The 14,769-nt window shown below is 45.3% G+C and overlaps 1 protein-coding gene across 1 annotated transcript in view; it reads right to left on the bottom strand.

Annotated features, from left to right (window-relative positions):
• Window positions 1–392: 392 nt before the first annotated feature.
• gucy1a2 (guanylate cyclase 1, soluble, alpha 2) overlaps window positions 393–14,769 on the bottom strand; it is a 50,182-nt gene continuing 35,805 nt past the window's right edge. Inside the window, exons 7-8 of the mRNA XM_031573097.2 lie at window positions 9,097–9,251; window positions 393–4,524 (exon numbers count right to left, since the gene is read on the bottom strand). Coding sequence (XP_031428957.1) covers window positions 4,305–4,524; window positions 9,097–9,251 — 375 coding nt within the window. The 3' untranslated portion in view covers window positions 393–4,304. The remainder of the gene's footprint in view (window positions 4,525–9,096; window positions 9,252–14,769) is intronic.

Here is a 14,769-nt window from a genome sequence, read left to right as displayed (position 1 = left end):
TGTGTGCGATCGGGAAGCAGAAGCCAAGCATTCCAAACCCCTGATTACCTGTGCTGCTCAGGGTGCAACCGTGTGAGGCCCACAGAGGCCCTACTAGGCCAGCATCAGCTCCACAACAAGAGCAGGAGAAACTGACTGGCTATGGGTGACCCCTCCATCCCCCCCAACACACACACACACGCATGCACGCACTCACAGACACGCATATACGCACACACACACACACACACACACACACACACACACACACACACACGCATGCTTACAGTCACATCTACACACTGAATATATACAAATACACACACACGCACGCACGCACACACACACACACACACACACGGACACACACTTTTTACAGTAATGTAAAAACCACACGGAGAGGCTCACCACTGTTAAGTTATATCTGGTGGCATTTATTTACATGTCATTTTGCATGGCTTACTGTGAAGAAAATGAAATACACACACACACTGTTGTTGGGGGGAAATGAATGAGCTTGGGCTCACAGAGTATTTCCAAAAAAACTAATTCTGATTTGTTGTTTTACTGTAGGGCATATTAAACATATCTACATATATATATTTACATATCATATGTGAGAAGAATTTTTGTATGTTACATTTGTAAGCGTAAATATACATTACAACTATTTACATAGTGAAGCTCTTTGGTGTAGAACTCCTTTCAATTAATGAACAACTGGATGCCTTAAACGCCGCTTAGCTAAGCAACCATTGTGATCTATTCGACAAACAAGACAGACAAGATAGATCAACACATTACACACATACAGACACACGTACATACAAACATCCATACTCACACACACACTTAATGGGGACAAAATTAAACAACACCAATAAGCAAAATCCATGGGGAACAGACTTTCGAAATTGATTACAGGAAATTTACCATGAAGTTCTCCAAATAGTCGTAGTCATTGATCTCTCATTGAAAATATATCAAATATTGGCACTTACAGATATTTCAAAATTTTTGACAGTTATTAAAATAATGTCTGTACAATCTACATTTGTGCATACATACACACAAAAGGCAATGGTCGATATATTGTTCAAATTCTTTTGAGTATATACAGATGCGTACCTAACAAACCGATTTGCTCACATAGCCTATTGATAAAACCAGGGGAGTTCAAATAACAATGGATTTACTTGGCAATTGGAAAGAAAAAAGAAAAAAAGTAGATTAATACAGCGTGGTGTCCATCCTAATTAGGTAAAAGAAAAGGTGATTTACACACAGAGATGAACCGCATTAAGCTTAATGTGTTTGCCTTTCCTCTGACATTTAACAACTATGCCCAGGTCTCAGCACTCTTCAGCTAATAGATGCAAGGAGTGAATCTTAGATGGCACTGACTGCTCAAAGCCCTCCAATGACGCTAATCGCTATAATCACACACACACACACACATTCAAACACACACACACACACACCCACACACACAAACACACACACACACACACACACACACACACACACACACACACACACACACACACACACGCAGGCGGTTGTTTTTCAGACAGTCCATGTGGCCCATATGTTAGCAAACACAAATCTACAGTACCTGTGCTATAACAGCCCTCTATATGTCCCTACAGCATCACACGTCCTAGAACCAGAACAGAACCACATAATAAAGTCCTAGAACCAGAACAGAACCACATAATAAAGAGAAACTGAGAAAAGGAGAGGGAAAGTTCTCTTGCTTACACAGAGCATCAGCATTCTTTTGCTTATTGCTGTAAAAATATCACAAAAAACTGCAGACAACAGAAACAGTTCCTCACAGCACAAACAGATTCAGGATATCAAAACAGGCCAAGGACAAGGTGGTGCTGCGCATATTGCCGACATGGATGACCTTTCTCTTTAAATAGGACCATTGAAATGCATGAAATGTTCACAAAGTGAAACAAATCAAAAATAAAGTGAACTCTAAATAAACCCTCTCATCACCCTCTCTTTTGCGGTTGAGCAGAAACATGTTTTGCCGAGAGAGGACATCAGATTCACCTTCACCTGACCCTCAGAGATGGATGGTCAGGGTGCACGGCTGCAAAATATTCTATTTGCAAACCATAATAAATCACTAAAACGGGTTACCTGGCTGCCTAACGGCCGAAACCACAACTTTAGATCTGGGAGATTATTGCATGTCATGTTGTGGGCTTATGAAAAATGATAGTAGGGGTACACCCTTACCTTCAGTTTAGGCCCAGTGTGTCTGCCTGCTTGCCTGCCTGCCTGCCTGCCTGCCTGCCTGCCTAGCCAAAGGCTCCAGAAAGGCTGAGGTGCAACCTTTCAAAGTGCTTTCATTATTCAGTTGGTCTCACATAGAAGGCATGGGGGTAGGGAGGGAAAAAAACACGCTTTTCAGCAAACTGTAAAAATGCTGCATGAATGGAAATGTGCACTGAAGTGAGATGAGGACAGCTGGGAGGCGATCGGGACGGTCTTTACTTTTGGACACAGCAGCTCTTTTAGTGGCTTTGTGTCTTTATAGTGTTCATCATCGGGTGTTTTCTGTGTCAGTAAGAGAGAGTTTAATAGACCCTGAAATGTACGTCAATGCAGAGACAATGTAATCACTTTGTGTCTGTGTGTGTGTGTGTGTGTGTGTGTCTGTGTGTCTGTGTGTCTGTGTGTCTGTGTGTCTGTGTGTCTGTGTCTGTGTCTGTGTCTGTGTGTGTGTGTGTGTGTGTCCAACACTGATCTCACTTTAACTGTCTGAGATCACACATGTTCCTCTGTGGGATTATACACTATTCCTTTGGGGATTTAACAGGATCTCCTTAGGGAAAGCCCCAGCTTACTCCTTCCTGTAGGAGTCAGGTAAGAACAGGAGAAAGAAAAGAAAAAGGAAGAAAGGAGGAGGAAAAGATTAAGAACATGAGCATGTGGATGTGAAGACAGCGAGCGAGCGAGCAAGACAGACAGACAGACAGAGAGAGAGAGAGAGAGAATTTAACATTTGTCATTTTTGAATGCTAATGCTACAATGCAATGTAAAATGATTTCTTTGAAAAGGTCAAGTGCTCCAAAATGCTTTCCCAGGACTGACCTCCACCACTGACCTCTCTATATCCCAACATCCATGTTAAAAATACTCAACATTGCTTCTGAGCAATCTGCACTCTGACTTTCAGCTATAACCAAATAGAGCCTACAGACTACTCTGAATTTCAGATGGACTGATCCTGACAAGGAAGCTTGTAGAGATTTGGACAATAAACCCACAAAGCACAACCTGTGTACCGCTGACTCTTTATTGGCATTGTCATAGATGATTGACAGGTCAAGGACTGCTGTGGGGGAGGAGAGAAAGTAGAGAAAGAAACAGGAACTGACATCATTTATGCGTGCACAGCACATTGACACACACACACACACACACACACACACACACACACACACTCCTCACGTCAGGGCTCTAGCATGAAAGCACTGCGGGCTTGTCACACACCCTGACACACACACACGTCTTATACACCCACACTCACAAGTACAGAAATGCAACAGTAGTTGATTTTGTAGTGCCTCTCTTCAGCAACCCCACCCGCATTAAGCTCTACCTCCTTGGTGGGGTCAGAGGTCACTGCAGTGGCCAATGAGGGGCACAGAAAACATGTAGGAGCGGGGGCAGCGGGGGTGATGTGTAAGAGGGAGACTCTTGCCCTGCTCTTTGCCGCTGTGCATTTATAAGAAGGCACCAAGTTCTGTGAATGAATAATCTAGTACCTGCAATGCTGAGAGCACTGTGAGCATGTGTATGTGGGTGCATCTGTGTGTGTGTGTGTGTGTGTGTGTGTGTGTGTGTGTGTGTGTGTGTGTGTGTGTGTGTGTGTGTGTGTGTGTGTGTGTGTTGTGTGTGTGTGTGTGTGTGTGTGTGTGTGTGTGTGTGTGTGTGTGTGTGTGTGTGAGTCTGTCTGTCCTTGGGTTTGTCATTATGTGTGTGTTTATGTTTGCCTGTGCAAAAGCATGTCTGTGTGGATGCCGCTGGCTGTGTCCTGTAAGTAGAAAGGCTTTCATTTTGTGTTTATTTTTAACTGTTTGTATTTATAAAGTCTCTATGCCTCTATCTAGTCATAATTAAACTTTGCTTCTGCTGCTTCTTTTTTCCCCCTCTATTCCTCTTTTTGACCTTCATAGGCTCCCGTGAGCCGTAGCCACTTGGGGGCGGGGCCTTGTGCAGGAAGCAGGAAGCTCCCGCTGGCAACACCAGTCCGTGCAGCGGGTGAGAGAGGGGCGGGCCATCTGAGTGCAGAGCTGTCTCCTCATAGGCTAGTCTCTCTGAGGAACATGGTGCCGATGTTGTAGGAGACTCTGCGGATGGGGGCGGGAGGGGCCGAACGCGAGCTGGTCAGGGAGGAGTGGCTCTGAGATTTGCCCGCCTCCAGGAAGTAGCAGTGGCCCGGGATCTCTTTGGGAAAGTTGTCGGGGAGGTCCTGCCGTGAGCGAGGGACGAAGGTGAAGGAGCGGTCGTCTCGCAGGAGCCTGAGAAAAAAGAGAAGTGAAAGAGAGAAAGTGTGGAAAGAGAGAGGAGAGGGTAAGATAGACAGACAGATTAGAGTGAGGAGAGAGGAAGAAAGACCTTCCTTAGTAACTGTCATAGGAAGGATTGTTAAGGGTTTTTTATATTTCATATGTACAAATACAGCAAGTTCAAATAGGAATTAGTAAAGGAGAGATGTATTGTACAAACTGTACAACACTAAATTAGCAACACCCGATAAAGCAAACTAAAATGGCCCCTAGTACAGCCATCAATAAAACACCACAGTTGAGTGAGGAGAGAGAGGTTACTGTGTTCTATGCAGGAACAGACCAACAATATTAGTGAGTAAAGCTGAGAACTTCGAGAGGGAACAAGAAATGAGTATAATCAGTGCAGGCATACAGACATAAATCCACATACGCAAATACACATGGACATACACAATCATTTAACTCATGCTATATACAGGCACAAATTATACACACATGCACGCACACACACATACATACGGCACCATGGTAACTTTAGAGAGGCTGTCTTAAGTTTATCAGTTTGGATTAGAGAAACATGAACATCAATGCAAATGCACACACACACACACACACACACCCACACACACACACACACACACACACACACCACACACACACACACACACACACACATAAACACACACACACACACACAACAATCAAATTTGCATATGAGCACACACATGAATGAACATTCATACAGAAATAAAAATCAACTGAAATGATGTGAAACTTGAAGTCTTCTGTATCATTCAGTGTAGTGCATATTTCAACCACTGCATTTACACACAACCACACAGCTGCAACACACAAAAACAATGTACACACACTCTCACAAAAACACAAACTAGACAGGAATTAATCCTAATAATATAAAAAAATCCAACCCCTATCCAGTGGTCAAATTTGCATATAATAAATAATCAGAATAAATACACACACACACACACACACACACACACACACACACACACACACACACACACACACACACACACACACTTTTCTCCTGCCCCCGCAGGCTCCTCGAGTCCAGGCAGCAGCAACAGGAACCTGTTCCAATTAGCTCTATCTGTTCCACAGCAATTATGAGTGTCAGCCGAGGAGAGAGTGCCCTTGAACAGCAAAAACTAAAGAGTGGTTGCCATGGCAACCGCTCTGACTCCAACTCTCTCCCTTTCTCTCTGCCTTTTGTCTCTCCGTCGCTGTCTGTCATTCTTGCTCTCTGGTGCTATCTCTCCCTCAGTCCACTTCCACCCCTCGTGCTTCGTCTTCCCCTGGATCTCATCTTCTCCATCATTCTTTCACTCTCATCCTTCTCTTCGTCTCCAGTACACTTTCTATCTCTGTATTCTACCATCTCTCCCTCTCTCTCTCTTTCTCCCTCCCACCTTTCCTCTTCGAGTGCCCACTGTTAAAATAAACATGCAAAGAGGATGACTACAGACAGGATTCAACTGCTCCCTCTGACTCCCTCTGTCTCTCTCTCCCTCTCTCCTCTTCTCCCTCTTTCTCTCTCTCTGAGTGCACACTGTTGAAATAAACATGCAGACAGGAGTCAGCTGATCTCTCTCTCTCCAACGCCTTTCTCTCTCGTTCTCACAAACAGCCACATACATATGACTCTTCACACAGCAGACCAGTCCATAGGGTGTGTGTGTGTGTGTGTGTGTGTGTGTGTGTGTGTGTGTGTGTGTACATGTTCGTCCATGTACAGTATGTTTGGAATAATGATGTGGGCATGGGTATTTGTGTATGCATGGCCACAGGTTTGTGTATGAATGTGTAGGGATGTAAGTAGGGATTCTGCCCACGTGGGTCCCCCTTAAATCTGGTCCAATCAACAGGCCCATACGGCCACATGGTAACCCACAGCAACATCCCCCTCCCTCTAAAGGCTGCCCATTAACCATACACTTCCCCGAGGGAGAGGTCTGAACGAGGGAACACAAACCGACGGATGACTGGATGGATGGAAGGATGAACAAGAGCGCTGAGAAGACGAGTGGAAGGGCCCTGCATTATTCAAGAGGACAATGAGCTGGCACAGGCCTCGCAGACCCGGGACAGATCAGGGACAGATCCGGGACAGATCCGGGACAGACGACGCTCCCGAGAGACAGAGCTGACAGGCAGAGCGCGTAGAGCCAAGGAGACTGTCAGGGGTTAGCCCACTGCTGCTCACTGCTCTGAGAGTCCACAGATGCATGAAATATGGGGGGAGGGATTGTGTGTGTGTGTGTGTGTGTGTGTGTGTGTGTGTGTACGTGTGTGTGTGTGTGTGTGTGTGTGTGTGTGTGTCTGTGTTTGTGTGTGTGTGTGATACAGAGAGAGAGAGAGAGAGAAGGTGCCTTTCACTAGGTGGCCAAATCCCTCCATCACTTTATCTCCCACCATGTCTCCCACCCACCTAAAAGAGTGTCCCAGCAACACAAAACTACGTCCTTGTTCATGTGTCACAGCTGTAGTCACAGATAGTGATGACACAAATAACAGAATAAGGAATTATGGGAGTCGACAGAACCCCCCCCCCCCCCCAACTCCTAACCCTCCCTGTCTGTGGCTGGCTGCCGGGTAGAGAGCAAATGTCACTGGGAAGCATGAGTCAGCGTGGCATCTGGGACAGCGCTGGCTGAATTAGTTGGTCTGGGCAGTAATTAGCTACAGTGCATTAGGGGAGCAGAGACGAGAGAGACGAGAGAGAGAGAGAGAGAGAGAGAGAGAGAGAGAGAGAGAGAGAGAGAGAAGGAAAGGGAGAGAGGGAGAGAGGGAGAGCGAGAGAGGGAGAGAGAGAGAGAGAGCGGGAGAGAGAGGGGAGAGAGAGAGCGAGAGAGGGAGAGCGAGAGAGGGAGAGAGAGAGAAGGGAGAGAGAGAAGGGGAGAGAGAGTGAGAGTGAGAGAGGGGAGAGAGAGAAGGGGAGAGAGAGTGAGAGAGAGAGAGAGAGAGAGGGAGAGAGGGAGAGAGAGTGAGAGAGAGAGAGAGGGAGAGGGAGAGGGAGAGGGAGAGGGAGTGAGAGTGAGAGAGAGAGAGGGAGAGAGAGTGAGAGAGAGAGAGAGTGAGAGAGAGTGAGAGAGAGAGAGAGTACACCTGGAGAGAGGAGCTCTGGGATCTAGAGCTGGGGGGGAGGGGGGCAGGGTTAGCCTCTGTGTGAGGACATGAAGATTCATATAAGTCAGGGGGCCCTGCTTACAGAGAACGTGATAAACGACAATGATGCCAAACCTTCCTTATAGGGTCTTTGGGAGATTTTTGAAATATTGTATGTTACCAGATTAGATGACATTGCTTTATTAACAGCATTTGAATGTGTGTCCATAACATGACAGGATTTTTATACCCTGAAGAATTATGTCCTGGCACATATATTGTATATTATCACTCTAGACAGAAAATTCCAGAAACATTCAAATATGGGCATTTCTTCAGCATGAAAACATACTAAAACCTAACATGTCCTGTTCAAGACTATTCCACCAATCCAAAAACGATCATTGTAAACAGCTCCTTCTTGACCTCAGGGGAGATATTGGATGAAAAACATTTGGAGACCGTCTCTAAATCCTGTGTCATCCATATAAACATCTGAGGGCGATGCACCCTGCGCATGTTTCCTCCCCTTGGCTCATAACAGAGTCACCGCCTACAACACATTATTTCAAAATGGACCTCACAGGTTATAACATCTTTGACCTCAACTCAGGCGCAATTCATTTTCCATTCAACAGCAAACAATAGGGAGGGCGACAACAGTCCAATAGCACAACACCACTTTACAGGAGAGTCATTCAATAGTCACAATCATTAAACAAGACCCATCTCACAATGAAACACCACAGTCCAGTGGGTTTGACCTACGCTCCCTGTAAGTGCCCATCGATCTGTGGAACAAACCCTAATGCAGTCCTCACCATGACACTTATCTGATCACTTGATCCTGCACTTGCACTCTCAATACACACGCACACACACAGACACACACACAGACACACACACAGACACACAAACACACAGACACAGACACAGACACAGACACAGACACAGGCACACAGACACAGACACAGACACAGACACAGACACAGACACAGACACAGACACAGACACACACTCTCATACACAAACAAACATAAACACAGCAAACCTACATAATGATTGGTGACCGTATTTATTGGACCTAATCTCTCTTTGTCTCTCTTTCTTTTTCATAAACACACACACACACACTCATACACACACCGTTATGCAACCACAAGTATGATCCTTTAAACCCAAAATGATCTGTCAAAAGATCAGAAACTGACCTCTGGGGTTAACCAAGGTTAAACACACACATACACATTAGTAAATACAGCCCCCCTTCCATGCACACACATATACACTAACTGCCCACACACACACACACACACACACACACACACACACACACACACACACACACGCACACTGGTGCTTGCACATGTTTTAAAGCCACAGTAAAAGCCGGCATGCTTCTTTTAACAACACATGAAACTCCACTTGAGTTTTATGAGCTTGGAGTCTTACTGGTATGTGGTGGGGCTGACGTTGATGCAGCGCGGGTGGCTCCCCGACTCAAACTTGCTGGCCAGCGTCACGTTGTTCCCGAACAGACAGTATCGGGGCATCTGCACCCCCACCACCCCCGCCAGCACAGAGCCCGTGTGGATCCCAATCCGGAGCTGAGGGAGGGAGGGAGAGAGGGAGAGGTGGGAGAGAGAAAGGGAGACAGGAAATTGAGAAAAATGTCGAATGTAGTCCGATGATATCAGAATGATTTAGACTCAATATTAATATCTCCCAGTTAAAAAGGGGATCACTGCACCGCATTAATCTTTATATAGCCGTATCTTGGTTGAGTCAAGTTCGTTTGTCGGACCTTACTTGGTGCGTTAGTGGTTATTGAAATCAACTTTTACTTGCTAATGAAGTGTATCCAATTGCTGTTGTTTTTGGAAAATATAGCGGGGCTAGCCGTGTCTCGGAAATGACAAATGCAAATGACACCGCGCCGATGCCATCGTTCCTCCCTCGCGTTAGGATAAATCCCAGTGCTTGGTTTTACTAGACGAAAAAAAAATGACTTTTGAGCTCAACAGCAGTGGTGTGAGCCTCACCTACTCTTTCAGCTTTTTTAAAGTAAAGTAAATGTGTATTTCTCCCGGTGTCTTTAAGTCAGATTATTGTCAGGAAAGCAACGAGAATTTTCTCCCAGAGAGCATACCACTGAATGATTACGCTTTCACTATGCGTCAGAGCATTGCCAGTAATTTGGGGCCCTCTTGCTACAAGCCTCATGCCCCTCTTAGATTTTTGTTCAAGCGCCGACCCTGAATAAGAAGACTGTGTAAGGGCCCACTACAGGTCCCCGCCCCCTCTGAAATGAGCCATCGGCTCTGTGCCTGGCCAGACCATCATGAATGTGTATACAGTCACATTAGGACTGCACATAAAGCATCGGTCTCACCCCGGAATGGGGAGCTCACTGAACCCCACCCAGCAGTCTTTAATGCGGGGGGGTGGGTGAACGATCAGGGGGCTGCTCTATCTCAGTGACCTGTTGTGGCACAGACGGTCTGTTCGCGTTAACCAGGTGCCACGCTGGCTAGAAGCCCTAATGATCCACTTCAATAAAACGCCCAGCGAAAGAGGGATGGCAGCATATCACGCACACCGCCGCCGCCGCGTTGCCATGGTGACCACAGCATGGGTGCACATAGCGACAGGGGGAGGGAAGAGGGGGGGGGGGTGAAGAGAGGGCTCTTGACTACGAGAAGAGTAACTTCAGTTGTTACGCAAATACACCTACTCACACACATACATATTAGACAGGTACAGTCCTGAGTCTTAGGGTGAGTCAACCCAAGGCTTTAGGGAGGGCTATTGAGTTGAAATAGTATATTTATCTAATCCATCTTCTGTCTGAACACTACTGTCGTAGCAATCAGAGATGTGGTTGCGTTTGCTTTTTTTTAATGTAGAGGATATAGTGAAAAAAAGTCCTAATTAAACGTGATTATCCTACTATGAACTATGGTTACTGTGCATCAATTTGATTGTCCTAACACTGAGTGGGGAAATGTTCAGTTTGAAGTTCCCCGGCTGAACAACACGAAGGTTCCCATCATCGTAAGAACACAACAAAGGTGGAGGTGCACTCCCTGCTGCTGTCACCTAAAAAGGTTCTGGATTTCAGTGACTGGCTCTACTAATATGAGGCATTAGACTCCTCTCTCTCTCGAGGAAGTTCCCCATCAAACAGATGATGAAAAGTACTCTCTAAGTTTCTTTAACTAAATCTCTCTGAGAGTATGTTTTTAATTTGCTGTGTTATAACAATGCTCTACACTTTACTGCTCACAGACAGATAGAGAGCTAATTTAGGTTATGTGTTATAAGTAATTAAAAGTCCAAAACATTGCGATTGTTGTTACTGCACTGTACTAAGTGTATCATCAAAGCATCCTCTATAGTTACTGAAAGCACAATAACACGCCTCAACAAACAGTCATCACAGTGAGTGTGTGTTAAAGTACTAAGTAAGTCCTCTCTCGGGGAAGTTCCCCTACAAACAGATGATGAAACGCTTTCACAGCATGACATTGCCAGCTATACTGCCAAAAGACACCAGTAAGTGTGTTGGCAAGCTTCTATCAGTGTCACCCGGGCTGTTGGTGGTGTTTGCAAGGTTTTTGCATGCCTTTTAAGTAGTTAGCTTGCTAGTTTTGGAATACAAACACCTTATTGCTGCTTTAACTTGTGGCAAACTGTGCTGTGGTTAAACTAGGGAGGCAACACAGACAGAGAGAGTAGAAAGAATGGATAGAGAGGGGGGGGGTGAGGATGAGGGATATGTCACAAGGTCAACCATTGCTACACTCTCTGGAACTAACCAATCAGTCTCACGCCGTTCCCTGTGTATCTGAAATTAATCCACAATCGCAGCCTCAGCTCAAGGGGAGGGTATTCCAGAGCGTTTCGGAGAACCTGAAGGGCACAGTTCCGCCAGGCGCCGAGACAGGAGTAGCAGAGGGCTGCGTTTGGAAAACCACTGGATTTGTTCCATTACTTGCACAATACAATTTCATGGCCGCTGCACAGTGCGAGCCCCTCCTCACCCTGCCAAGCTGAATCATGACTCTAGAAACACAGCAGCGCACTGTTGGCCATATTAGATTATTACAACACTGAGCCAGAGCCAAAGACGGATTAAGGGAAGGGGGGGGGGGGGGGGGGTGGTGGTGGTTGCAGAATGTATCACAGCCCCCCACACCCACTCCCAAAAAATATCCCCAAAGGCAAAATACGCAGCATTAAGTGCTATCTGCAGCGCTCTCTCTCACTATTATGCTTGCTCATCCAAAACAAAAGAACTTAACAGACTATCAAGGTGTGTGTGTGTGTGGGGGGGGGGTTCTTGAGGAGTGATTATCTCACTGAAGGGTTTTAAGAGGGGAGGTTTCAAACGGACTGGATCGCAATTTTCTTTCCTTTTCTGCTCCACTCTACTGCTTCCTCCTCTTCTCATTATAGTGGTTTGCTGAATGTTCATCATATCAGTGGAATGAAGAATACTCTGAATTTATAAAGTGCTACATCATCATAATCATCATCGTTGTCGTCATTATTATTATTATTATTATTATTATTATTATTATTGTCAACCTTTCTCTTCTCCCCCCTCTCCTCTCTGTGTAGAAAGAACAGAAAGAGAGAGAGAGGGAAAAGAGAGATCAGGTCTGTGGGCCTTGGCTGCAGATGACTGCAGTCTATTTCTGGAAAATGGGGTCAGTGAATTAATCATGACTGCAGGCAATTAGCAAAGAATAACATCAAAATGGAGTCCGTTCATTGTGTTCCCGTGTGTTTATATATGTGTGTGTGTGTGTGTGTGTGTGTGAGGACACTAGTTGTAAATACACCGAGAAATAGACTTAATCTGGAGGCAGTGAAGGAATTGGTTTGATTTGAGCAGATTAAAGAACAAAGAGCAGAAATCATGCCAGGGCCCCAGTGGTCATCTAGAGGTCAGTGAGCCTCAGGACAGTTTAGAGTCAGAATTATAACACTCGCTGTTCATCTCAAATCGCCAGTGGAGGAATGCACACACAGACACTTACGCACACATGTGGTGCTGGTCAGATCTCTGCTTTTACAGTGCCCTTTTTCTCGTGGTATGAAAGTGGAGTGGAGTTCAGCTGATCTGTAAGGGAGTGCCTCCTCAAAACTGGTTTATGCATTTTTAAAGGGAATTTCCAGATGTATTCTGAGGAAAAAAGAATACATTTAAATGTTTGCTTGTGTGTATTTCTAGTGTTCCCGGTATGTGTGTGTTTTAATGAGAAAGAGAGGATTTGATAGAGAAAAATTCAGTATACCATTAGGTCTAATAGACCTATACTAAGACTGCTGCTGTTGAAACCAAACATCATTGATGTCACCTGACCCTGGCAAAGGGGGAAACCTTTATTACACCTGTCTTGTCTAATTCTACTAAATTCAGTTAAATGAAGAACTCACACACAAACGCACACCCACACCCACACCCACACCCACACACACACACTGACACTGACACTGACACTGACACTGACACTGACACTGACACTGACACTGACACTCACACTCACACTCACACTCACACACACACACACACACACACACACACCCAGACCCACACCCACACCCACAGTGGTGTAATGGCCATTGGGAATACCGGGCCAAAACCATGGTGGGCCGGTGGACAGTCAAAAAATTCCACTTTCTGTCTCTTTCTCATTTTAGACATGCAAAAGTAGCCCAGCAATGACATGGCCTAAGAAAGCCACAGACAAGCGGAAAATGTCAACACGTAAAGGAGGGGCCGAAATAAAGAAAGGAGACATTGGAGCCTGAGGGTTCAAAATGTTTTGTTTTTTAAATAGACATATTGTTCGGGCATCAGTCTCCACGAGTGTGTAGTACCTCAGATGGACGAGATGGACGTTAACTTATAGGCTACGCTACTGTGTTCAGTTAAATTGCTGTAACTTGTGGTTATAAAATGGCCCTGATAGGTTAGGATACTCGTTACTATTTAGTCTAAGCCATGTTGATGAAAGGTTACAATATAGGCTTTGGTCTGTGCCTACTGAAATACTATGTCCTGGGGTAGACATAGGGGTACTTTCCATTGTATAAGCCTTTGGATACATTCAAAATCAACAATAAATAAACGATATCGTTACCAGCAAGGACTAGGGTATTAAGTCTACAGGGCTATATCATTAAAGAGACTGTAATCCTGTGCATTTAAAAATGAATAAATAATCAAATCAATAGAAAATAATAAAGGACCTTAAAATATCTGCTTGATTGTGAAAATGGCCCATCAAACTTATATTCCTTTTTCCACTTAAGTTCATGTGAAATTTAAAACCATAACAACAACCACAACATTAACATGTTTGTGATTATTCGGTACTTCTACCACGCCTGCCCAAATCATTTTGGGACAACCTTTTATTTTCATGCTCAGGCTGGGCCCACTGTGTCCACGATGAGTCGTGAGAGAAAAGAGAACGGGAGGGAGGGAGGGAGGAGAGGAGAGGAGAGGAGAGGAGAGAGGAGAGGAGAGGAGAGGAGAGGAGGCCTGAGAGAAGAAAAGAGCCAGAAGAGTAAACAGCATACGTGAGTGGAATGGAGTGTAGTAGAAGAGAAGAGTAGAGGATATGAAACCGATGAGGACATGAGATGGAATCAGGAGAGTTCATATAATTACATTAACCTTCCCTCCCTCCCTCCCCCATGCCTCCCCCAGCGGTACCTAACCGTACATCAGCTCCACTCACTACCTGCAGTGCTGCACATGGGTAGCCTTGTAGGAAGGTTACACTCACCAAAAGCTTGTCCACCTCTTCCTCTCTGCTGTCTCTGATCTAATTCCAGTTCCTAGGACTGTTATTGAGCGTCCCCAGTAGCTATATGTCTACTGGACTACGTGTAACCACAGGAATATGAGAAACAACAGGCTCTCACCACCAACCCTTCTGGGCTTCACCAAACACAGCAGTCAATGCACACATCACCTGATCCCTACATACATTCACTGGTGACCTCTCAACAATATGGCATGACTACAGTACATCACAGAGGGAGGATCACACACACACACACACACACACACACACACACACAAACACACACACACACACACACACA

The sequence above is a fragment of the Clupea harengus genome, chromosome 9 (genome assembly GCF_900700415.2).
Source record: "Clupea harengus chromosome 9, Ch_v2.0.2, whole genome shotgun sequence".
Taxonomy (NCBI): Eukaryota; Metazoa; Chordata; class Actinopteri; order Clupeiformes; family Clupeidae; genus Clupea; species Clupea harengus.
The sequence above is the reverse complement of the archived record's forward strand: the minus strand, read 5'-3'. Positions and strand labels throughout refer to the sequence as shown.